This window comes from Sus scrofa, chromosome 9 (genome assembly GCF_054392235.1).
Source record: "Sus scrofa isolate SSC_HxYL_T2T_F1_AM1 chromosome 9, Sscrofa_HxYL_maternal_Yorkshire_Landrace_v2.0, whole genome shotgun sequence".
In the NCBI taxonomy this organism is placed as follows: Eukaryota; Metazoa; Chordata; class Mammalia; order Artiodactyla; family Suidae; genus Sus; species Sus scrofa.
The window spans coordinates 139,386,730-139,411,038 of record NC_139391.1 but is presented as its reverse complement, the minus strand read 5'-3'; the positions used below and the strand labels follow the sequence as shown (position 1 = coordinate 139,411,038).

General features: G+C 54.7%; 1 protein-coding gene across 2 annotated transcripts in view; it reads right to left on the bottom strand.

Moving 5' to 3' along the window:
• The window catches only part of PLXNA2 (plexin A2), a 212,273-nt gene that overhangs the window by 166,502 nt on the left and 21,462 nt on the right, over nucleotides 1-24,309 (bottom strand). For both annotated transcript variants that reach the window (XR_014816621.1, XM_021063894.2), the window contains exons 2-3: nucleotides 18,213-19,480; nucleotides 12,838-13,020 (exon numbers count right to left, since the gene is read on the bottom strand). Coding sequence is in view for 1 of the 2 variants with exons in the window: in XM_021063894.2 (XP_020919553.2) it covers nucleotides 12,838-13,020; nucleotides 18,213-19,400 (1,371 nt within the window). In the remaining variant the exon portion in view is untranslated. The remainder of the gene's footprint in view (nucleotides 1-12,837; nucleotides 13,021-18,212; nucleotides 19,481-24,309) is intronic.

Sequence of the window (24,309 nt, the reverse complement as noted above, 5' to 3'; positions counted from 1 at the left end):
GGGGTTTTATAAGGGAAAGTACAGTCTCTGGTGAACACTGGCCATCCGCCAAGCGCCGTCTATCTCCGCATTTGCCTTGAGGTTTGCCCGAACATAGGATGGGTCAATGCCCACTGCAGGTGAAGGCAGAAGTGAACAGGAACCCTGGATCAAATGAGCCTCTGTTCCAGGCGATGCTGAGGGCCTCTCACCTTTTGCTTGTGCCCTGGAAGCCTCAGCACCTGGGAGTTGTGCTGGAGCTCTGGACCCTGAACTCAAGGATGGAGTCAGTCTACCCGGGGCCCTGGGCAGCTTGAGAATGTAAAGAAACAGTAGAAACTCTGGTGTCTTTAGTGGGGTGAGGAGCCCCTGGTCAGCCTTTTAGTGTGTGATGAGAAAAATACCAAGACGCCTGGAATTCACGTTGCAGTCTGCCTTTTATTTGGAAGAATTAATATGTCATGTGCTACCCACCCCCGAGAAGAGGTGGGAAATAAAAGGCCATTCCTGCCAATGCCACGTGTACCAACACCTATGGTCTTCTGACCTCTGCATCTGGGTGTGTGTGAGAGGAAAGAGAGGGGAGCGCAGAACATTATTGGGGTGGAAGCCCCGTGATGAGCAATGGAGGGGCTTCTTTAACCTTCTCGCAACCCTTAGGAAGTAATTACAATCCCCATTTTAAAGAAGAGAACCCCTCCACTCTGAACTTCCAAGAGGTCACCCTGGATGAGCTCGAGCAGACCTGTCTTGGCTGAGATCACAAAGTTACCAAATAGTAGGGTTAGGACTTGAACGCAAACCTCTCTCTTCTCACAATGACTTAAAAATATGAAAAAAAAATCAATAAATGATGATCTGGAGGGAAACCTATTTTCAGTCTGAAGGTCAAAAGAGCAGGGACTAAGGCAATGCCTCCCTTATGCCAACTGGTGCATCTTATTATTGCCAGTGATGGGGTGGGCATCACCGCCTGTGCTGTTGCTGGGAAACGATTAGAGGAGCCTTGTGTGCAGATGACACGTGCTCACTCAGGGGGTGAAGGGGGCGCTGCCCTGGGGGCTTGAGGATAGTTAAAGACTAGGCTTCCCAGTAAACAGCGTGCTGCAGATTTACCTGGAGAAAGCTCCTGGTCACATGAGCGACCTCGTCCTTTCCCACCAGGCGCAGCCGCGGGCTCTCTCACGTGCAAGGTTAACGGGCGCTCTGCGGCCCGGGAGCGCCTCTGGATGGAAGCCCTTGGACTCGGTCGTGAGGGGTCCTGCCCAATCATCGACCAAGAAATGATGCCAACTGGGCCTATCAGTAGAGGTTTGGGCCATTGCCTTTCAACCAAGCTTAGGGCATAAATACCAAGACATCCTCTTCCCTCGGCTGGTTCAGAGCCACCGTGAAGTCTGAGACAGAGCTCTCAGCCCAAGCTGGTTAATATTAGGTTCCATCTAAGGGAGACGTTCTGACTGTGAGGGTCTGAGGTTGGACCATGTGCAACCAGCACTGACTCTGGAAGACCCTTCCTAGACTTTGAAGGGCGGGAGATACCTAATTGCTGCCCACAGCACTGGGCAGAGCTTTCCCGCCAGCCTCACCTTTGCTTGCTGATATTTCAGTAAAGGCCCAGTACAAATATAGAATGTATAATTTTCACATCATTCTTGGCAAATCCCAGGTGCGCCCCATTAGCCGAGTTCCAAGGATGCCATTTTCTATCAAGAAAAAGACAGACCGCATCGTGGTGCTTAGCTCAGGGCCCTATTAATAGCAATCCTAATTATATGGCTGCAAATTTAATTCATAGCAATGATTAGTGTCAGAATCAAAGGCATCAGGCATCAATATTGATGGAATTGCATAAGCTCCATAAACAGAGAACAAGCATTTGGGCCCCTCCGCCCTCCCAGCCGTGGTGTGCTGTTAACTATTGCATTAATGTCTCTTCCGATTTTGCCAGATCAAAATGACTCCATGTCTCAGGGTCCTCCTCCGTCCCCCTCCCCACCGAAAACCTTTGCCCGGCCAGCTCTGAATGGGTATGACTGGCACACAAAAGGCCCCAGACAACTCCTTTGAAGGAGAGCCCGGGGGCTCTAAGGGAGGCACGGGTGACGGGCCCAGGCCCCACGCTTCACGCAGCAGCCCTTGGCCTTGTCAGGAACAGCCCTTTGTCTCCCCATCAGAAAGCTCATGGCCAACAATGACGCCTGGAGAAAGAAGAGTCAGCTGGGGGCTGCGTGTGGCACAAAAGGCTGTCACCCCATCCACTGTGGCCTGGGCTGGGATGGGTGGGAAGGGGAGGAGGAGGAGGCCTGAGGGGAGTGACACAAGGCCTCGTGTGCCGAGGTGACAGCTGCCATGTCCTGGGTTTCCAGGGCGTCTTGGCTGGAAAGAGGGCAACCCTCCCATCCTATCTCCTGCCCCTTCTTACAGCTCTCTGGAGGGCAGGTGGTGGGTAACAGAGGGACAAAGAGAACCTTGGAGAAGGGCCACAGAGTGCTCCAAGCTACTGAGGCCCCCAGCACAGGCCCGGAGTCAGCGAGATCTAAATTCAAATCCCGGTCCTCCACCTGGTAGCAATGTGACTCTGACAAGTTACTTCACTTTGTTGAGCCTCAGTTTGCTCGTATGGAAAGTGGACATACTATGAATCCCTGTCTCATAAGGGTATTGTGAGGCTTAACTAAAAAACCACTTAGCTCAGTGCTGAGCACACACTAAATGCTTCATCTATGACAGTCCTACCCCTGCAGAAAAAAAAAGAAAAAAGAAAAAAAAAAAGAAGGAAAAAAATAAAAAACATGCCTAGAAAAAAGACTAATGTGTAAGACTTGAGGTTCCTAATTCAGCATTCTTCTGACTTGTCATAACTTCTTAGTCCCAAGGCAAGGTTTTTAAGGTTAAGTTAGACCTCCTTGCTGACCAGGTTCTAGTAAGATCCTCAATTCACGTCCAGTGAGGCCTCAGAGATGCTGGCCACCCCAGAGCAAGACTGCAAGGTCAGGCCTGGGTTCTCAAGCTCAGCTAGACTCTCATCCTGGGAGAAGAAGCTCCCCAGACCAATTCGAGATTCTGCTTAGGGAAGGCTGGCGTGCTGGGGAGAGGCAGAAGTCAGGCTCGGTTTCCTGCAGAGGGAACATTCTTCCACGTGATACAGAGAGATAGGCCCCCAGATAGGAGTCTAAAAACCTGGATTTTACTCTTGCCTCTGCGGCCGAGAACCTGGGTAATTTTGCGTGGCTTGCTCAACCTTTCCAGGCCTCTGCTGTCTTAGCCACAAAAGATGACAATCAGCATGTCACCTGGCCAAAGTCTGCCAGCGGGGCTAGTTTTCTCAGGTCCTTTCCAGCTGTAAAACAGGGAAACGTGCCTGACCTTGTGTGATGGAGTCCCCTGTCCCCCTGGAGGGGGGCTGCCCCTGGAGGGCCAAGACTCTCCCCCTCCCCCGGCCCCTGCTCCTTCCCTGGCTGTGCTCTCGCCCACCCCTGAACAGGGAAGTGTGGGAACTCCTGCTCTGTTATGAAAGCCTGTTGATGCCACTGCCTCTTCCACGTTGGGAGGGGACACCCAAGCTGGTGGCAGTAGCTTGTGAAATCCAATATGGTCTTGGTGAGAGATGGCTGATTGGAACAATCCCAAAGGTGCGTTCCCTTGAAGCCTAGAGACCTTTCCAGAGGCTGAAGTCGGGAGAGGAACAGAAACCCAAGAAAAGCTCAGAGGACAGGACTTTAGGGTGACCTGCACCACCTCGTGTCTTCATGCAGCCCCTGGACAGAAGGACACAGGGCAACAGCAAGGAAAGAGAAGCTCAGGTAGCCCAAAGCGCTCAGCTGCATCACTGTTGGACCACAGAGGTGACAGGTGTGTGCTCTGCCCTGAAATACTGGTAGCTCTGATTCTAGCCTTCTTTTATTTACCCTGTGACCCTGAGCAATCCATAAAAATCCACAGTATCGCCATCTGCATCAGAGCAGAGAAATATCTCAATCCTTCCTGTTGATCCTAAAATATCATCAGATTAATGTGCTTATAGAAACCCAGGGAATCTGGGTTCTTGGAAGAAAAGCATGGTGGTGGTAGGACCAGACTGGTAGCAGAAAGACCAGTGAGAATCATGTAACTCAGAGTCACAGCAGTCATAGCCGCGGCGGCTGTCATTTATGAAGCGCCTCCTGGGCTCTGGGCTCTGTCTTAGGTGCTTTACGCCCCCTGCGTCTGATGTGCAGAGCAGCAGTCTTGCAGGGCAGCATCTGTCAGGGGGTCAGCTGAGGAAACTGAGGCCTGCCTGAGATCACACAGTTCATCTGAGGCAGAGCTGTGCAGCCCTAAGGATGGGTGACCTGGGGACCCACAAAGGGCCCAGCATGGCCCTGTGATCCCCTAATTCTGCAAAGCTGCAAGAGCAGAACCGCCCCTTCCTCCAGCCCCGCCCCCAGGAAGGGGGTCCACAGACATGGTTTGGTGATAGGCGACTCGGAAAGCCCTTTCTGGTGACTAACGCAGCTGGATGCCACTGTCCAGCAGGATTAGATTAGTTCAGCTCAGCTGGTCTAATTTCCAAGTATTTCTTTTCCCAGGACTCAGGGCTGGGGGCAGGGGGCAGGATTCTCTTCCTCCCTCTGACCTTGCAAACAGGTCAGTAAAAAGGAGGCTGATCTGACAGCTCTGCTCCCCCAGGGAGCCAGAGCTCAGCCGGGGGGGGGGGGGGGGGGGCTCGAAGATGTTGGTGATACTAACGGCAAAGCACTTTCATTGCCAAAGCACCAGAGTTAAGTGCTTTTCATACATGGTTTCACATAGTCTTTACAACGACTCTGCAGAGCAGGGATCACTACCACTCTGCAAAAACAACAAAAAAGAGGCTCACAAGTGAAGAAACAATAGTAGGGAAATTTAAATGCACATAGGCTCAGGCTCAGCCCTGCGCTCTACCTAAATTATTGCCTTGTGCTCTGTTTCTTCATGACCACGTCCCGTCTTCTAAACACACTCTGTAGCGTGCTAGCTTGTCATCCCTCTTCCCACGCTGAGATAAAACCTTCATCAGGGCGGCAGACTGCGATGGTTTTGCTCATGCCTTTACCCCCAGCCACTGGCGCATAGTAGGTATTCGATACATTTTCGTTCAAGAACAAATCATGTCATTTAACCCTCATTACAATCTCGTGGAGCAGGTATTCTAACCACTGTCAGTTTACACGTAAGGAAACTGAAGCCCAGGGGTCACGCGACGAAAAGGTGAGAGTCAGGCCCGCGTCCGAGAAGCTCCTGTGCTCCTTGCGAGGCAAAGAGGCTCCCACCTCGAGGCAAGAGGGCGGGGCCTGCTGGCCCCTGGGGGTCCTGCCAACCCTGAGATTCATGCCTACTCTCTGTGTCCACAAACAGGCAGAGGCTCGATGGCCTAAAAGGACGGGTGTCGTGCGGTCTGTGTTTTCCCGAAGAGGCAAGCACCTTGGCCTCTTGAAAACGTTACAGAGCCAACTCGGTGCCGCCTGGGTTCTGGGAGCTTCAGTCATGACCTCCGTGCTTCACCCGCCCTGAGATAAGCCCTCAGCTCCAAAGGGCTCACGTTTGGCCCGCGAAGCCGCCTGCTGAGCTCACCCCGGGACCATCGGAGATTGAAGCCACACAAAAGGTGCCCCCAAATACATGAATCTTTAGCTTGTCCCTTTCAGAATGGCTCTGGGAGATCAGGGCCTCCTCCCTGGGGTCAGCTGGGGTTCTGGATAGAAACCCACACCCTTCTGTGCACCTGTCGCCGTCAAGCAGGGGGATTTGGTGGCCGGGGGCGGGCGTCGAGGGGTGGATTCTCCAAATATGCCTCCTTTTCTGTGCCAACCAAATGCCGCCTTTCCCAGCTTTCTGAAGGCCAGTTCTGGGGACCCAAGAGGCCTGTAAAACTACAAAACAAACAGCGAATTTGGCGGCAGGAGGCTGGGCAGGGAGCCAAACTCGTTACTAGGGATGGGGTGGGGAGAGCTCCGAGCCACCCCCTCTCCACGCAGGCTCTGGGGCAGGGGGAGAGGGCCTCTGCTCCCCACTACCCTGGCCCCCAGCACTGCCGAGAGGCCTCGGGGAGCCAGGGCACCGGGGTCCGAGGTTCTGGGTCCCAGGAGAGGCCGCTAGGTCTCCTGGAATGAGACCCGCAGCCCCGGCTGTTTGCTCGATCCAGGGTTCACACCGAGAGACGAGTGAGTCATTTCCACTCGGAGGAATGAGTGGCTATTGTTTGGGGGGTTGGCACAGAGGGAAAGGCGTGTTTCTCAGCTTTTCATCCAACTTGGCGTTCTGTCCGCCAAGACAACTCCACCCCCAGAGGGAGCCAAGGAACAGGTTAGAGACTTTTGTCTGTGTTTGGGAAGAAAGTGTAAACACCAAGGTGGGTTTTGCCAATGGAGGGGCCGTTGAACCTTAAGCAAGCTATTTACCATGTCCAGGGCTCAGTTTTCCGCATCCATACAATGGGAGAGGAGATGCAGGGAGCAGCTGCCCGACTTTGTCCAAGTATTTGCCGTGGACGGGTGTCTTGGAAATAATCAATGTCATCAAATAAGAGCAGCAACCCCGGGGCCTGGGAGATGTAACTGCTGCTCCGGACGGGTCCTTTCCAGCGTCTGAGCTGCAATGGCAAGAAGCTTACAGTCTGCCTGGCGAGGAACCGTTTGTGAGCTCGCAGAGAAGAATAGGAATATGGGACAGGACGTCCCTGAGTCAGAGCTTCCTGTGGGCTTCGGCCTGGAGCCCCTGCTGGTACGGCCCGTCGGGAAAGGCAGAAAGGACTTTCCTCAAGAATTTCACAGGCATTTCAGCGGTTGCTCCACTAATGGCAAAGGAGGTGGCGCCCCGAGAGGCCACAGCCCTGGAAAAGGCTAAGCCTGTGGAGCTGCAGAAACCGTCCAGGAGTCCCCTCAACAGAGCTGATGGGGTGGTGGCCAGGGGTGGCCGGGGCCTGGGAGGCAAGCCTGCGTCTGTCGCAGGAGAGCCCGAGGGCTGCCCATGCTCTCCTGGGGCTCTGCAGGCTCCCTTCACCCGCCGTGATGGACACGCCGAGGCCACCACCGCCCCACCCGCTTCCAAGGGCTGTTACCCAGAAAACACACGCGCTTCCTGTCACGGCAGTTCTCTTGTTTCCTCGGCTCCTCATCCCCCCCACCCCCACCCCCTGGACCTGCCCAACACGTCCTAACTTCCTTCCTTTGCACACTGGCCACGTCGACACGAGTCACTCTTGGTGTCCGGCTCTATTCTAATCTGTGCAAAGAGGTGTCCGGCCTGGAGGAGGTGCCCAGTGCATTTGAGGTCATTTTCTTTTGGTGTTGTTGGCCGCCCCATGGCAGGTAGCGTCCCAGGGCCAGGGATCAGATCCAAGCCTCGGCTGTGACCTAGATGCCATTGCGGGATCCTGCTGTGCCTGGCGGTGGGGGGGATGGAACCTGCATCCCATCACTCCAGGTACGCCGCCAATCCCGCTGCACCGCAGCGGCACCTCCCATGTGGGATGAATGCGGTGAGCACCCGATGTGTGAGAGATGTTGGATCTGGCCATGGGGACGGGGACGTAACGTGGAAAATCGGGTCCCTGTCCTCCAAGACCTGTGACTCTCAAAAGAAGTGGACACCTTAGCAGCCGCTCAGGGGCCGTCAGGCTGGGGTCTGGGGAGAGCACTAGGCACAGTGCTCAGAGGAACTAGGTGAGGGACACGCCACCAGGTTCTGAGCACCGGGCAGGGTTTTGGGGGGTAGGGGGTTGGGAATGGAGCGCCAGCACCTCCTGCTGCTGTGAGGTCTCAGGGCCTCAGGGGCCAGAGGAAGCCCGCAGGGCTGGAAGTCAGCTGTTTCAGCAGCTGCAAATGGAGGGAAGAAACCCAGGGGAGGGAACCCCAGAGAGCCCTGCCTCCCCAGCCTAGTGTCTTCTGCATCTCAGCTCAACCCCCTCCATCTTACACCCCAAAACCTGCCTCCTGGACCCCTCCCTTCAACCTGGGAAGTGGTCTAAGTGCGTGTACAATCCCTGTCACCAGCCCTACGCCCTATGCCCGTCCGCTTTGGTATTAGCTCCCAGCGCCTCTCATCAGGATTCCCGCAGCCAGTCCTGGCCAGGAGGGATGCGGTCACAGTCAACCGTGCCCAGTCCCAGGATGCCCTGCGTTTCCGTCCTCTGCCTCTTGCTCTGGGCTCGCCTGCCCTGTCTGGCCCAGGCACATCCCCATTGACCCCAAGGGGCTTTCTGCTTCACTCTGAGGGCCAGTGCAAACCCAGCCATGACTTCAGAGCCCACATCTGGGGGGCCCTGGCCTCCTCGTCTCTGCCCCAGCCTGCCCTGCCTTCGTGCCCACTCCCATGGGCGGCAGTGGAGATAGTGGCGGCATAACTGAAAAGATCACATGCTTCGTGAAGGCCCCCCCCCCCCCCCCGCCCCCGTCAAAGCTTCCCTGATCAACGACACCCTCCCCCCACCCCCGCTCCCCCGCCCCAGGCTCTGCTTAAATCTTTCCACTGACCGGGAGCCCATTCCTTCTTGAGTCAACTCTTTCCGTTATGGGACAGTTTGCCTGCAAGCAACTTCCTTCTTATATTGAGCGGAAAGCTGCTTCCCTTTAGCTCCTACCTGTCAGCCTCTTCTGCCCTCCTGGGCCACATGGCATAGGTCTAACTCATCTTGCACAGCTTAAGGGCACAGCTAGGGGATCTTGGAACCAGACACGCACGTTCAAACCCTGGCTCTGCCCTGAACTTGGATATAACCTTAGACACATGTCTTTGCCCTTCTTGGCCTCCATGTCCCCATCAGTAAAATGGAGGTGAGAAGCGTGCCTGTCCCATGGATTTCTATGAAGATCAGATGCCTGAATAGATACAAAGCTCTTAGACCCATACGCGGCACATAACAGGTGCTCAGTCTATTATCTGAAGAAGCCGTTTCGTCTCCTCCTTTGCCTTCTTCCCGGGAGTTAACATCCTTTAAAAAATATTCTCCGTGGAGCACGACTCGCCCACTTTAGCTTATGGCCTCTTACAATGTTGGCTCCACGGTAAAGCAGAGCCGTCACTTCTCCCGGCCTTGAAACGGTTCTTCTGCTTGTGTGGTGAAGCCTAGTGAACCTGGCTGATGCTGACCTTGTCGTCCACGAAAACCCCAGGATCCGCGTCGCCACATCCTCTCCGGGCTTGAAGCCTCGCAGTCTGCATCCCGACCCTCCACCTCCCTGGTCCTCCAAGCCCTGCCGCGCACACGGCACCTTCCATGCCCGGCGGTGCATCTTCTCACTGTGGTACCCAAGGTCAAGAAGGCGCTTCTCTCCCACCCACAACGCATCCCTTTATCTGTCTCATTCAGTCTTTTTTTTTTTTTTTTTTTTGCTTTTTAGGGCCGCACTTGTGGCATATTTGGAAGTTCCAGGCTAGGGATCGAATCAGAACTACAGCTGCCAGCCTATACCATAGCCATAGCCACAGTCATGCAGGATCTGAGCCATATCTGTGACCTACACCATAGCTCAAGGCATTGCTGGTTCCCTGACCCACTGATCGAGGTCAGGGATCGAACCTGCATCCTCAAGGATACTAGTCAAATTCGTTTCCGCTGTGCCACAACGGGAACTCCCTGTCTCGTTCAGTCTTAAAGCAAATCTGGCTAAGCTTCCTCCTCCAGGAAGCCCTCCAGGTTCATCCCCCATTGCTGCTGATGTCCCTGGAATTGTTCCATCCCTGTGGTAAATCTTGGCCTGTCTTCTTATCACCTCAAATGCACTGGCCCTTAGCAAGTATTACACTGCTTGGTTTTGCGGCCTTGGCCTTATTCTGCTTATTCCTTCTGTGTCTCTGTGGCTCAAAAGGCAGTGGCCTGGTCTGTGCTGCTCTCTATGCAGAAAGCAGGGTATGAGCAAGAGTGACACAGCACAACGGTGCCTCATGGTCCTGCCACTTCCAGGGAGACTCTGCTTCCTCCACCTTCCCCACTCGGGGACATCTCGTTCCTACAGGCTGCGTGGCTGAAGGCTGGAGAGCCTGATAGACGCCTGGTCAGGCAGAGAAGAAGTGAGTAGTTCTGACCCACCCTGCTTCCCTCCCTTCTCCAAACTCTTCCCTAGTTGAGTTTTTTTTTTAATTTTCCTTCCTGTGTTGAAAGAGCTATGGGGCCTGGATCATGGTAGCGTTTCCTGGGGACATTCCATAAATTCCTCATGGGCCATTTCTCTGGGTAAATGGGAGGCCGGTGGGAGCCCGGTGTTGGTATCATGTGCCTCAGCGGCATGTGGGGAGAAAGGAAGGCCTGAGTCTTGCAGAGGAGAAAGAGGGGTATTATGTGCTCATAGAAAGAGCCAAAAACGTCCAAGGGGAGAGTGAGAAGGAGCAGCAGACCGCGGGTGGGGACACGCTGTGGGCAACCACGGCTTGCCCTTGTCCCCTGACTTGCATCCATGGGGACTCGTCTGCCAGGGCTCCCAAGGGCAAAGAGAACTTGGCTACCTTGAGTGGGTGTCCTGGAAAGAGGCCCCAGGCAGCTCCCCTGTGTGTGCATAAGATGCAGAGACGTGGGAGGTCGGCATAGGGCCCCTGGAGGCCGGATGGATGGGTAGTGCCTCCTTTATTCGGCCCTCCTTGGTCTGCAAACATCAATTCCCTAACTTTCCCTAACTCAGAGCAGGACCGAAGAGCGTGGAGGCGCTAGCCCCTGGCTGAACCCTGAAGCAAGCCTGGACCCGGAGATTGTTCTTGGCCTCTGCCCCTGGGCTCCGTGGCTGCTGCTTTAAGGGAAAAAGGTGCCAGGCCGGGTGTCAGGGCAAGAAGCCTCTTGTCCTCATCTCTAAGCCTGGACAAGTCACTTTTCTTCTGCGGGCCTCAGTGGTCCTGCCAAAGAGCACGCGTGTTGGGCCGGATGATCTCGAAGGTTCTTTCGAGAATGATTTCCTTTTTCAAGACGGTGTGGGGCCCATCCCAGGTGGGAACACTTGGGGAAAGGATGAGGCAGGAAGAGGGGAATAAATAGGAATAAAACATGACCCTGCCTTTAACGGAACTTTCAAGAGAATAAAGGAGACGGAGTCACACGGATGAGCCCAAGCGAGGACCGAAGGGCCAGAGAGGCTGCGGAGGCGCTGAGCGTCAGCAGCGCTGCGGCGGCAGCTGGCCTTAGACTAAAGCCTGTGGCGCTATTCAGAAAGAGGTGGTCCCCGCAGATGGACCGGCAAGAGGACCCCTCCGGGGGGATGTTTACACTCCAGCGTACACGGCGAGGTCACGCTGGACTTCGACTCCCAGAGGCCGCCTGGCCCCAAGTCCCCAGACAAGTCACAAGCTGCCCAACTGTGTAACCCTGCCAGGAGGGAGCCAGCCTCAGGGGTCCAAGTCCAACCCAGTCCTGGTGGAACAGACCACTTTTTTTTAAATTGCAGCATATAGCAGATTTACCATGTTGTGTTCGTTTCAGATGTACAGCCATGTGATTATATATGGGTAGATATTCTAAATCTATTCTCTTTATTTACACGGATGTGTGCATACATACATACATATATATATATATATATATATACACACACACACACACACACACACACACACACATATATATATATGGACACACACTCTTTTTCAGACTCTTTTCCAGAATATACCACTTTGAAATCTTAGCGGAATCTTGGAAGGCGAGTGCTTGCATCTCCACTTTGGGGAACGCAAACACAGGGACCACACTCACCCTTACTCCTCCGGACCTACAATCAAGCCAGGGTCCACAGTCCCAGGCCCAGCAGAGGGCACAGGACAGGTACAGGCAGGAGAGGAAAGGGTTACAGGGTTTTGGCATCATGTGAAAGAAGAAGTCTGGAAGGTTCCGCGCCTCCACGTCAACCCACACCTGCCTTTCTCACCTCCTCGGGCAGCAACTCAGAACAAGCAGAACACGGAAATACTGGCTCAGGCTCCCCCCCGCCCCCCTCTTTGCCCGTCCCCAACGACATCTGTCCTGAGGCTCTAAATGGATTAGGAGGAAAGAGCTACAGGGGTGACGTCACGTCAAAGGGCCAGGTCTTGCCTGTGCCTTGATCCACAGGTGGCGGGACTGGAGAAGGTGCAGGAGGCTGAGCTGGGGGAGGGATGAGCAGGGACCAGAAAGAATGTGGCTGCTCTAATCCTACAGAATGAACCAGACTGAGCCCCGTCTCCACGCCCAAAGCTCTAGACAAGCAGGTACAAGCTGCTGGCCTCCGCCTGCTGCACAGGAGGCTGCCCCTGCTGCCAGCCCAGACGGCCCATGCCCTCCAGCTGGCAGGGGTGCCCAGGGCAGGTCCAGGATAAGATATCTACCTCCTCTGGGCGGCTCAGGTCTTGGGGTGGGGATGGAGGGCAGGGAAGAGTCGGTGACGGCAGGAAGAAGACAGACAGGAGAATGGCCTCGGGCCCAGGCACCCTATACCATCAGAGCTGCACCACCGTCGGCTGAGAATTGGGACCCACGATTTCCTTCAAGCAGCAGCTCTGGGCTCAGCAGAGACTTTTGATCGGGCCAATCAAGCCTATAGGCCGTGGGGAGGGTTCATAATTGACAGTCTCAAAAGCAGTTCTATTTGACTTGGGGACAGTTTTTGGTTTTGGTTTTGGTTTTCTGCTTTAGGCAGACACACCTCCTCATTCCTTGGAGGCTGGATAATACTGAAATATGTCTGTGTCCCCTGGACATTCATGGGCTAAGCAGCAAGAAAGAAGCCACAAAAAGCCCTACTGACCCGGCGCCTCCTCACGGCCCCACCCCAAGAAAACTGAGTTGCCTCTAGTTCATTCTCCATCAATAGCAACCTTCCAGAAGGGGCTTCCGCGGAGGAGCCGAAGGGCATCGGGGCGTCCAGGCTCACCGGGCCTTACCTTTTTCAGCTTGCCGCTCTTCGTCCCCACAAAGACCACGCTGTAGCCATTGTAAACGTAGGAGGCCACGGAGGTGAGGCGGTCCCGGCTGGTGGTGTATAGGGTCAGGCCTTCCACGGGAGTGGAGCCTCCGAGTGGCTGGTTGATGTCCAGTCCGCAGAAGTTGTCATCGATGGGGACCGGCTGGAGAGAAGAGGAGGGAGCTGGCGTGAGCAGCAGCGGAGGCAGGACCGAATCACTCCACGCTAGCCCACCCACCACGGCCACCAGCCCTAGGACCTCAGAGCTCGGAGAAGCACAGGCGTTCGGGGTCTAACACCTACTGCACAGGCGGACCTCTCAGGTCTGACCACAGATCACACACTGGCTCCTGGGGAACCAGAGGAACCAGCAGCTCTCACCTCCCCCACCGTCACCCACTTTTCTGCCAAGAGAACCAGGGGCAATTTATGAAGCTGATGGCTTGAACTCATTTTCTGGTCATTTTAATGTCCCCGAGGACCAGGCCATGCTGGGAGGCTCTTTCTATTTAGATTGGGGGGGAGGGGATTGAGTCTAGAGGCATTCACACAGGAGGGGGCTCGTGTTTGTTTCTTGGACTGCAAGCTCTGCCTTTGGGCATAAGGAATGTTAAGTCGCTCCATTATTCACCACATCCGACACTGGGGACAGATGGAAATGGCTCAACAGGATATTGAACAGTGCCTCACACTGCGGAAAAGTGACTCTCTGTACAGAAATCCCAGTTTCTTCATGCGTCATCCTACCTGTCCCCTCCGTGAGAGAGTCCCTGGGGAGAAAAGGAAAGCGTGCCTGCCCGAGGGACTCCCTAAGTTGTGCAATGGCCGAGAGGCCTTTGGCGATGCTGGGGGAGATTGTGGGGCGATGGCCTCCTCGCCAGCAGCCTTTCGCGGGGACTGGTGGCAGTCGTGTTAGGAGCATCGATCCAGAGAGACCCCTTGAAGGAGATCCCTGTCAGCAAGTGTGGACTAGCTGGACAGAGAGAATTCCAGCCTCTCTGTATTCATGTGAACTTGGGCCAGTCACATCCTCCTTGGGGGCTAAGATGATTATTTCTAAGACCTTATTCAATTAAAAAAAAAAAAAGGCAAAAACAAAAGCAACAGGGGCTGTCGAGGGTGTTGCATTCTCTGCACACTGTCTAGCCCGGGGCCTGGGCCATGACCAATCTCCAAAACGCCCCTGCTGATGGAGCAGCATGGACTCCTGTAGGCAGAGTCTGCAGACTCTGGGACAGAGAGACCCTGAGCCCCGGGGCAGCTGGTCCTCCTGGATGTGGAAAAGTATCCCGGAGGAAGGAAATGACCAGCATGAGAACAGAAAGCATCACGGAAAGACCTGCAACCTGTTCTCTCCACGTCCTGCTCTCACCTGCACCAGGGAAGCACCGGCTGCCATGGAGCCCCCAAACAGCCTCACTTCCTTGGAAGAAGTGGTCTATAAGCTACATGTGATTCCCTCCCATCTCCTATTAGATGCAAAGGGAACAGAGACGTGTATCTTTTGATTCCTTGGTGTTTTGAGGAGAGCTGCTGGTCCTATAACTGAATGGTGGTGGTGGGGGTGGTGGTGCGTGCGTATGTTTATTCTCTGGGAAAGGAAACCAACTTTCAGGTTAAGGATGACCTTGAACTCTGGATTATCCGGTGCTCCGCACAGCAGAAGGGACAAGGACCTCAGGAAGGGAGGAAGCAATGGTACAAGAGCCGGCTCACGAGGGATGCCTGTCCGTCTAACTCTGCATTCCGTGGCTTCATGCGGTGACTTGTCATCATCCATGGTGAGAGTATTTACACCACGGAAATTGCAGAGACTTCTAATCAAGGTCCCCCCAACCCCTTCCCTACCACCACTACTGCCTGCAAATAGCCATGTTTAAAGTATTTACCAGAACATCCCTGGAGCCAGTGATAGAAATTGCTGGCTCCCTAGAAAGGTAGGTCAGAGGCATCAGCTACCACTTTCTACATTTTCTACTTCTCTTTCTCCTGCCTATGCTGTTGGCACAAAGGCCCCGATAAAGAGTCAGGAAATCTAGACCGCAGTCCTGTCCCCACCGCTAGCCAGCCACGTGATCTTGACCTATCACTTTTCCTCTTTGAGTCTGAATTTTCTCATCCATAAAGGGAAGGGACCAGATCATCATCAGGCGTTCTTTCAGCTCTGAAAGTTCTTGATTTCATGGCTTTGGTTTCATTCCCATTCTCTCCAGGGACTGCTAAGGTTGCAGCATCCAGGCTCAGGCATCACCTAAGCCAGCTTCGGAGAAACGACGCCAGAAGCCAAAAACTTGTGGGTGACTTTGAATTTCTCCTGATTCTAGAATCCCCAGACTGTGATAGAAATTGTTCTGAGTCTAAGCTCCTGGGATAGGCTGGCACTTCTTTCTCTCCTCTCTAAATTATCGGATACCCCCCAAATACCTGCCGCCCCTTTATTTCTGCTCTGGAAGGGAGAGCCTGGAGTATGACTTTCCTTAGAAGCATGGTGGCTACATGGAAAGAGCCTGGACTCCGAAGTCATACGGGCTAAATGCAATTCAAATCCCTGCTTTGTCATTTGTGGTTGTGTTGGATGTAAGCAACTTACTCAGCTTTTGTCTTTGTGTTTCCTTTGTCAAATGGGGGGTGATAATCCTTGCTTTATAGGGTCATGCTGAGGATCAAGCGAGACAACACTTAAACTGCCCAGCGCAGCCTTTAGCACGAACATAGCTGCTATTCGATGAGTAATAGTCTCCTTCCTCGTTCCGTTTCTGGGACCAGAGCTCAAATTTCTTATCTGAGAGGTCCGTGTTAGCCCAGAGATAACAGTCACATTAAGCCCTGGGACCTCAGCTTCTCTCCTTCATCCTTAACCCCCTCTGAGGCCATCACAATGTCTCTGGGTCCCCAGGTCTGGGACTCCTTGGATAACTGGGGCTTTGAGGGGGCCCCTCCTATTGCAGCCTCCCCCACATCAAGGCTGCACCAGAAGAGGGTGCTGATCAAGGGTGGGGGCTGTGCTCTCTGAGGTCCCCATCCCACCTGCTGTCACCTCTCCCCCAGTGCCTTGGCTGCCCTGTGGTCACTAGCCCGGGCTTGTCTCTCCGCAAAGCCACTGGAGCCGCAGAAGGGTGTCAGCTTCCTCTTTCCTCTGGCTCACAAGCAGGCAGGAATCAGCAGTTTCCTCCTGACAAGGCCCCCTCTGGGCAGTGGGAACCAGGCTGGCCGGACTCTGCAAGGGAGTTAACCCTTGCACTTCCTCTCCACTGGAAAGGAGACGGGTGGCTTGGGGCCGTGGATTATAGAATTTCAGTGTTGTAAAGAACCCTGGAGAATATCTAATTTAATCTCCTCATTTCATAAAAGTAAAAAAAAAAAGTCAAATAACTGGTCCTGTAATCGCTTAATTAACATTAATACATATAGACATTTAACAAATGCTTATTATACACCAGGTCTTGTGCTAAGCATTTGATATACTTTCCCTATTTCATTCTCATAATAACCATAAAAAGGGACTACTCTTATTTCTAGTTTAGAAATGAAAAAAAAAAAATTATAGCTCAGATCAGCTACCTAATTTGCCCAATGTCAAACAGTTTTGACTGGTTTTTAAATACCAGTCTTTTGGAATTCAAAGCCTATGGCCTAACTACTATCTTCTTGAACCAAGTAAATGATGGTAGGAACAAAAGCACAAGCTAAGAACTGGTTTTTGGTCCCCATGGCAGACACCTCCATTTAGGGTGTTCAGAAGACAGCCACATGGGTCGCTGGGGCTCAGATTGTTCTGCAGAGGCTGCAGGTCCAGCATCACAGCACTTTGCACAAAAGTCTAGCCTAGCACTTGTCACAATGCATGAGAGTTACGTAATTAAGGGCAAACCTAGTATGCCAAGCTTGGTGTTAATCCTGACACATATTATCTCGTCTGCTCACCCCATGGGGTAGGTCTTACCATTCCCACTTCACAGATGATGAGGCAGACGTTAGGTTACTTCTGAAGCCAGGAAGCAGCACTGATGGAATCTAAACTCTGCTTCCCAAACTCTTAGGCACTACTCTACGCTGCCAGCTATTTTTATCTCTCACTCTTTCTCCCTCTAGATTATGAGAGCAGGGATTGTATCTTTTGATGTCTGCATCTCCAGTGCCCAACATGGAGACACTGAGAGGGAGCAGCACCTGCAGAAAATGCGAGGCCTGCCCGGAGGGCGTGGGGAGGAGCAAAGAAGCCAGCGCCACTGCACCAGAGCACGCGGGGGAAAGCGTGGCTGGAGATGAGGCTGCTCAGAGGCAACAGGGACCAGATCCTGGCCACGCAAAGCCCTGGACAGGCTCAATACCCTCTTGCTAAATGGCTGGATAGAGGGAGAGATGAAGGAATGGGCGGAGGGACGAGTAGGTAGGTGGATGGACAATGGAGTGATGGCTGGATGGACGTGTGGAAGAAGCACGGTGACCACCTGGAGGTCAGGATCTTGACCCTCTGTCTTCTTATCTCTGCAGCCCCGGGTCTAGACCCTGAGCCTGCTTCCACGCCTCCTTCCTCTGCCCAGACTCCCGATTCTTTCCCCTCAGCGTCAAGTCTGTCCGTCAAGCTCGGCTCCCTGCCTTTCCTCCAGCTGACAGGTCCACTTGCCTATTGTCCACCCCTCACGTGGCCTTGCGGTGGCCCACAGGGCTTTGCATGGCCAGGATCTGGTCCCTGTTGCCTCTGAGCAGCCTCATCTCCAGCCACGCTTTCCCCCACGCGCTCGGGTCCAGTGGCTCGGGTCCAGCGGCGCTGGCTTCCCTGCTCCTCCTCACACCCTCCTGGCAGGCGGCACATTCTCTGCACGTGCCGCTCCCTCCCTCTCTCTGGAATGCTCTCCCCAGACACCAGCAGGGCTTACTTTGCTCATTCTTTGCTCAAATGCTGCTTTCTCAATGAGCCAGTCCTCTCGGTACTGTCTCTCCCTCTCTGTGCTTTATTTTCCCCTGCGGCAGTCATCAGCCGTAGTACCTTGAGAGACTGCTTGTTTTCTGTATTTATTCATCTGGCCTCACCAGGAAAGCTCCACGAGGGCAGGCAGCTCTGTTGTGTGGCTCACTGCTGAAGCCGGCAGTGCTTACGACAGTGGCTGGCGGGGCAGAGGCACCCGATGACACATTTGGACCGACTCCGTGGACCAACCAACAAGCCCCGAGCGTCTGTCTGCTCTGGAGCCATCAAACCCCGTTATGGGGGAACCGCCCGGCAGCAGGAGCCTGAAAACCTCTCTCATTTCAGGCCCTGGGGGTCTGGGGTCAGGGTGGGCCCTGGGCCCCTGGCAGGACAGCCAGCGGCTGGCTCCCGCATCACAGGGGGAGCAGGGGCGCCCCTCTTACCGCCTTGGTGCACTGCACGTCTTTCCCCAGCAGCCAGTTGAGCTCCAGGTTGCCCTCGCCCTGGTAGCAGGACTGCAGACGCTCCTTGATCTGCGAGTTGATGGCCCGGATGGGGAAGGCACAGAGGGCAGAGTCATCCGGCGGGTGGTGGTACTGCTTCTGCCCTTTGGAGAAGAGGGCGAACAGCACGTCGTCCTGGCTGCTGATGTTGAAGGCCTGGGCCAGGGCGTCCCCGGGCTTGGCGAGGTAGGCGGCCTGCAGGAGGCGGTATTCCACGCCGGCGCGCGTGCAGCCGAAGGGCAGGGACACGTAGGAGTGGAACTTGGGGTCGTTCTTGCAGAGGCGCACGATGCGCGAGGTGTAGAAGAGGTCCCCGGCCGAGTTGATGGCCACGCCCTCGGGGGTCTCGGGCTGCACCGTGAGGAAGTAGACGAAGCCCCCGCTGGCGAAGCCGTAGATGTAGAAGATGTCGAAGTGGGCGACCAGGGCCAGCGTGTCCGAGGGGATCTTGATGAGCGAGGACACGAAGTCGCTGTGGAGCTCGTAGTCGAGCATGGCGGAGGACTCGGGGTCCCGGGGCAGCTTGCGGCTGGACAGGGTGGGGAAGTAGTCCTGCTTGCCGTCCACCGCCGTGCCGATGAAGAGCTTGCCGTCCTCGCCGTCGGAGCGCACGATCACCCCGTACATGGTGCCCGTCTTGTTGACGCTGGACAGGTAGTGCTCCTTCTTGTGGGACGGCTCCACCAGGATGAAGAGGTCGTCCAGGCGCAGCAGCTTGCAGACGCCCTGGTAGAGGCTGCCGCAGGCCAGCAGCCGGTTCTCGGAGTAGTCGATGATGAGCAGCTTGTTGACGTTGTTGGTGAGCGTGAGCACCTCGCTGCAGGGCTGCACGATGAGCGGCGGGTAGCAGGACTTGTTGTCCTCCTCCGGCCCCGTCTTGTGGGCCACCTGGATGGTCAGGTTGCCCGTCAGCTTGTACACGCGGTTGATGGCGCCGACGTACACGGCCCCGGTGCCGCGGTGCACCGTCAGGTGGTTGAAGGTCCAGTCCCGGTTCTCCGAGTGGAAGGTGCTGAACTGGGGCAGGCCGGCCGCCCGCGGGGCCAGCAGCACGCAGACCGCGGACAGCAGGACCACAGGCCAGCCGTCCACCTCCGCGGCCCGCGGCCAGGGCCTGCGCTGTTCCATCCTGAGCCGGCCGAGGACCGGGAGACAGAGCCTCCGAGCTCCGGCGAACTCCACCTTCGCCGCTTGGCCCTCACATGGTTCTGGAAAACACAAGGCAGAGCGGGTCAGATGGAAGAGAAATCCCCCAGGAGGGAATCGGATTGCTCGACCCAGGTCCCGGTCCTGGCCAGCTCTGTCTCTCCTTTCTGCATTTCGGTTTTTCTATTTTTAGCGTATTTTCTCCCCCTTGGGAACATTCAGGGAATCCTATTATCTATTTTGGTCTCTAGCCTTTATGCTGTAAAATGCTGGTTTTTTTTTTTTTTAAAACTTTACAAAGCGTCTCTATTTCTGCCCTCTTTAGACATCGTTTTCATCTCTCAGCGAGGCTGAAAGACTGAGCTCCCCCTGTCAGCTGATCTCAGTGTTGGGACAGCAGCCCGCCTTCCCCAGCCAGTCACCTGGCCTGTCCTCTCCCCGTCCGGGGGGAAGCTCCCTTGTCCTGTAAAAGCTGGCTGGGACGGCTCTCTCCCAGGCCCTCCTGGCCAGCTATTCCGAGTCTGCCATTGCAAAAACTTCCTTTTTATTTCCGACTTCCACCCCTCACCCTGTCGGACTCTTTACTCTTTCATGCTCTGTCCCCACAGGAAAGGGGACAGCTGGTCACCCTGAGTAACTCTCACTGACCCTCAGCCTCGTCCTCTCTTGAAGGAAGACTCCCTGATTGTTAGCTGTTGGAACTTGTTTGGGTGGAGAGCTACACGAAGGCCGAAGGACTGGGACCCCCACAGGTGCTATTCAGCAGCCAGAAGGGTCCCCAGGAGATGGGCAGGCACCCAGCCCCCTTGGAGGCAGGAGGACGCCAGCCACCGCCTCCCTGCGAGCGGGCTGCCAGGTCCTGGGGAAGCTGCTTCCACGTCATCTCTGCAGGTGGAGCGTGGGGGGAGCGGCCTCCTTGCTCACGGGGACTGGCTAGCTGAGGCCAGCTTCAGCCATCTGGGCAAAGGTTCTGGGTTTGGGAAATGTGGGCAGAAGCAAAGAGAGGCAAGTTGAAGTTAAGCCTCACTGAAGCCCCTGCAGGGACCTGTGACCGCGTAGGGCTCCATGTGGTGGATGTTGGGCTGCCTGCCCTGCCTGGTCAGCCCCCCCCCCCCAATTTCTTTGCTTCCCCCCTGCCCTCCCAACCCCCAGGCTTTATAGTTGTTCCTCCCTGTTCCAAGGAAGCTGCTCAGAGAGGCAAGACAGGGCTCCTGAGAGAGCTTCTAGACTCCTGGGCAGCGGGTGGACAGTGGAGCCTGGTAAATCACTCTGCCAGCGTTGCTGCTGGCTCTTGCGGAGAGGGAGGGACAGTGGTGGCAGCGGCAGCAGGAGGCAGCGAGCTGTCTAGCAGAGAAATCTTTTCTCCAGCTGGACAGATTGTCCTGCAACCTCCTCAGACAAGTCCAGACAGAACTCTGGGTGGGGAGGCAGCAGGAGGGGAAGTGCCCAAGCCAAGGACGAAGGATTTGCTCCACGGTGCCTTGGGAGTATCCTGTGCCTCTTGGCCCCCAGTGTGACGACACCACGCTGGAACTAGAACCGATGCCACCTGGGGAATCCACATGGTTTCTGCTCTGCAGCTTCAGAAACACCTCCTCGAACACCTCCTCGGCTGTGCATCCACACCTGCCAGCCTCCACGGGGCCAGCGGTCTCCCCCGCTCCCCACTGCTCTCCTCCAGCTGGGCTCCAGCAGGGCGCTCTGGGCTGACTCATCAGGCCCCGGGCTTCCTTGGATAGAGGAAGGCAACGGCGCACGAGGCCCAGGCTGACCTCAGAGGCTCTGACACAGCCCTTCCGGCCCCACAGACTCCCCAGCAAAGCCTCCCCACAGACAGAGCTTTCGGTTTGAAAATCAGAGGTTATTTTTAGCTACGTCCTGGGGCCGGTAGCAGGACGTGAATTCCTCAAGAGGAGCTGCGGAAAGGACAGAGCAGCAAGCTCGCATTCCTCAGCCGGCTAGGGACCCGCAGGAGGCCCTGCCTGGCTTGTCTCCGGGTGGCAAAGCTCCTTTGCCTTCAGGTGGAGAGAGCTGTGTGTCCCCGAAGGAAGGGCCGTGAGGATCAAGCTGCACCAGGGGTCTTGCCTTTGGGACAGTGCTCACTGAGACATGCAGGCTTTGAGTTTGTGGGCAGTGCCCCCCTGCCTCCCCCCCAGCGTACGTGCGCAGAGAGGCTTAGCCCATGAGTGGAAGAAGGTTCCGGCAGCAGAGGTAACACCAAAGGGCAGGGCGCGAGGTTAACCATCTCGCCTCCCTGCCCAGGCCTCCAGAGACACAGTAGAATCGAATCGGGGAGGAAATTTGGGACCAAGGCCAAGGTGAGGTCCTTTCCGGTAGAACGGGGTAATTACAGGACCGATCTCTTGGGTTGTCATCAGAATAAATGAGCAAATGCAGGGAAACGTCTTAGCCTGGGAACTGGCGCTCAGTGAGTGCTCGACTTGTGCTGGCTGTTATTATTATCACTGCAGCCTCCCCAGGAGACTGCATGGCAGGAATCCCGCCAGAGCTCCTGACTTCTCTTTCTACTCATGTTCTTTCTTTCCATGGGAATGAACGCAGTGGGCAGACCTCTGATTCCCAGCCTTCCCTTGCCCAATGAAGGGGCTCAAGCGGGGAAGCATGCATCGGAGGAAAGGGAAGAGAGCCAGGGTGAGCGTTTCCAACATACTACAGCACACGTCCCAACACAGCCTCTCTGCAGCCTGTAGGGATGCTGAGGGTTGAAGTATGAATGGGGAAGTTGGCCTGGTGGCTAGAAGACATGGATTCATGGGGCAGGAGGAAGAGAGCCCTAGATTCAAGTCCTGCCTGTGTTACCCATGAGTTGTATGTCTTTAGACTGGTCCAGCATCAACTTGAGCCTCTTTCCTGATCTTAAAATAAAGGGTGTTAGGATGAAGCAGTTTCTAAGACTTCTTCTTTCAGACAAAATGATACCTCGAGACTTGCTTCCGTCAGCTTCTAGAACCTATGATGGCAAGAACTGCTGAGGTCCTTCCGTCCTGCCTGGTAAGGCCAGTTAAGTCAGTTCTCAACAAATCACTAGTCGAACTGTTATCCTCTTACCCCTCAACCAGCACCTACTCTGGGACAGACTGCTTCTAGTGCCCAGCCAAGCGAGTTCATTCCGTGGGGCTCGAGGGTCACCGTTTGGGAGCAGCAGTGGTGCAGCAGGGTCAGGAGGGGACTTGGTTTCCTGCTGTGCAGGGGAGTGCAGGCAAGGTTTGCCCTCCACCTCAAATGGCAGCTTTCCCAAGGACCACCGACCTCAATAGCACGTTGAGAGCCTCTGTCTTTCCTCTGTCATGCCAAGGCTGAGGTTACCAGGTGGCTCTTCCAAAGCAGGGCTCAGCTGGCGAGGACCAAGCCTCCCGTCTGCATTGAGAGTGAGGGGGAAGGGCACCTAGCTCTGGGGAGAGGCGGTGTGGGGCAATGGTCATGAGCCCTGACCTTGGATGCTCGGATCCAGACAGAGGCGAGAGCTGTGTAAGCTTGGTCAGGGTACTTGGCTCTCCCGGCTGCTATCTCACTGTTTATACATAATGAAATGGGTGCTAGCGCCCAGCTCCCGGGACTATTACGATGAAGTCAGTTAATACACAGAAAGTACACAGAACAATGCCTGGCCCGTTAGAAGGGTTTGAGACACATCAGCCGTTATTAGCAGTAATTCACATGTCAATATTCCCAGTTCTTCATTTCCATCCATTCCATGGTCTGTCTTAGAGTGAATTTTCCATCCTCAATTTGGTAGAGACCAGTGACCATGTGCCTGTGACTGTGCACACCTAGCATTTCCTCCTATTCTGGTTTTCTGCTAGTGTCAACCTCAGGGGGTTTCTCAGCGATGCCTCCTTCTTCCTGTCCTTTCTCCTCTTTCTGCCTAGTTCCTATAAGTCACTGTGTCACATGCACTCTCACGAGCCAGACCTGCCTAGTGTCTGTTCTTCTACCAGTCTCCAAGCAGGATGTGCCGCCCTGGGACGCTCGCCCAATCAGTGAAGCACTCTGGGCACTCCTGATGCCAAGGAGAGGCCACGCTTGCCTCTCTGGGAAGCAGGTGTCATTAAACATTTTCTTTGGACTGAACGGTGACACCATCTCCCTGATCAGGATTCAGGAGGCAGGTGTTGGTGACAGCTAGTGAAGGCATCTAATACCTTCCTGATCAGCTGCTGCAGGCGGGCAGTGCGGGGAGGAAATGACAGTCAGGCATTTCCAGCTCAGCTCAGGACAGGATTCTCTCCGCCCTGCAACCCACTCTGTAGCCTTTTCCAGGAGGTCAGGGAGCACGTGCCTCTGTGCTTACTTGTCCTCCCCTTTTGCAAAGGGGGTTGGAAGAGAAATTAGCATCAGCATACAATTTTAACAAATTGAGTGCAAGTTCATGACAGCCTAGAACTCCCACCCTCTGTAGCTCCTCCCTGACCACCACCTGCATTTTATCATCACTGTCACTGCTGTCACACCACCTGCACCTCACCAGCAGCACTAGCCTGGCTGTGATACTTTTCATAATAATAACAGTCAAAGGTGCCTAGGATTATGACTGCCCCTGTTAGGTGGTTTAGCCAGGATCAGGAGGGGCCAGATGGTGACAGAGAAAAGGTAAAAGCATGAGAATGAGGGCTGTGCATTCTTGACGACAACCAAGACATGAGAGCAACCCAAGTGTCCATCAACTGAAGAATGGATAAAGAAGGCGTGATAAGGAATATTACTCAGCCATAAAAAAGAATGAAATATTGCTATTTTCAGCAACCTGGGTGGACCTAGAGATTACCATACTAAGTGAAGTCAGTCAGATGGAGAAGGACAAATATTATATAATGTCACAGATATGTGGAATCTAAAAAAAAAAAAATACAGATGCATCTGTATACAAAGC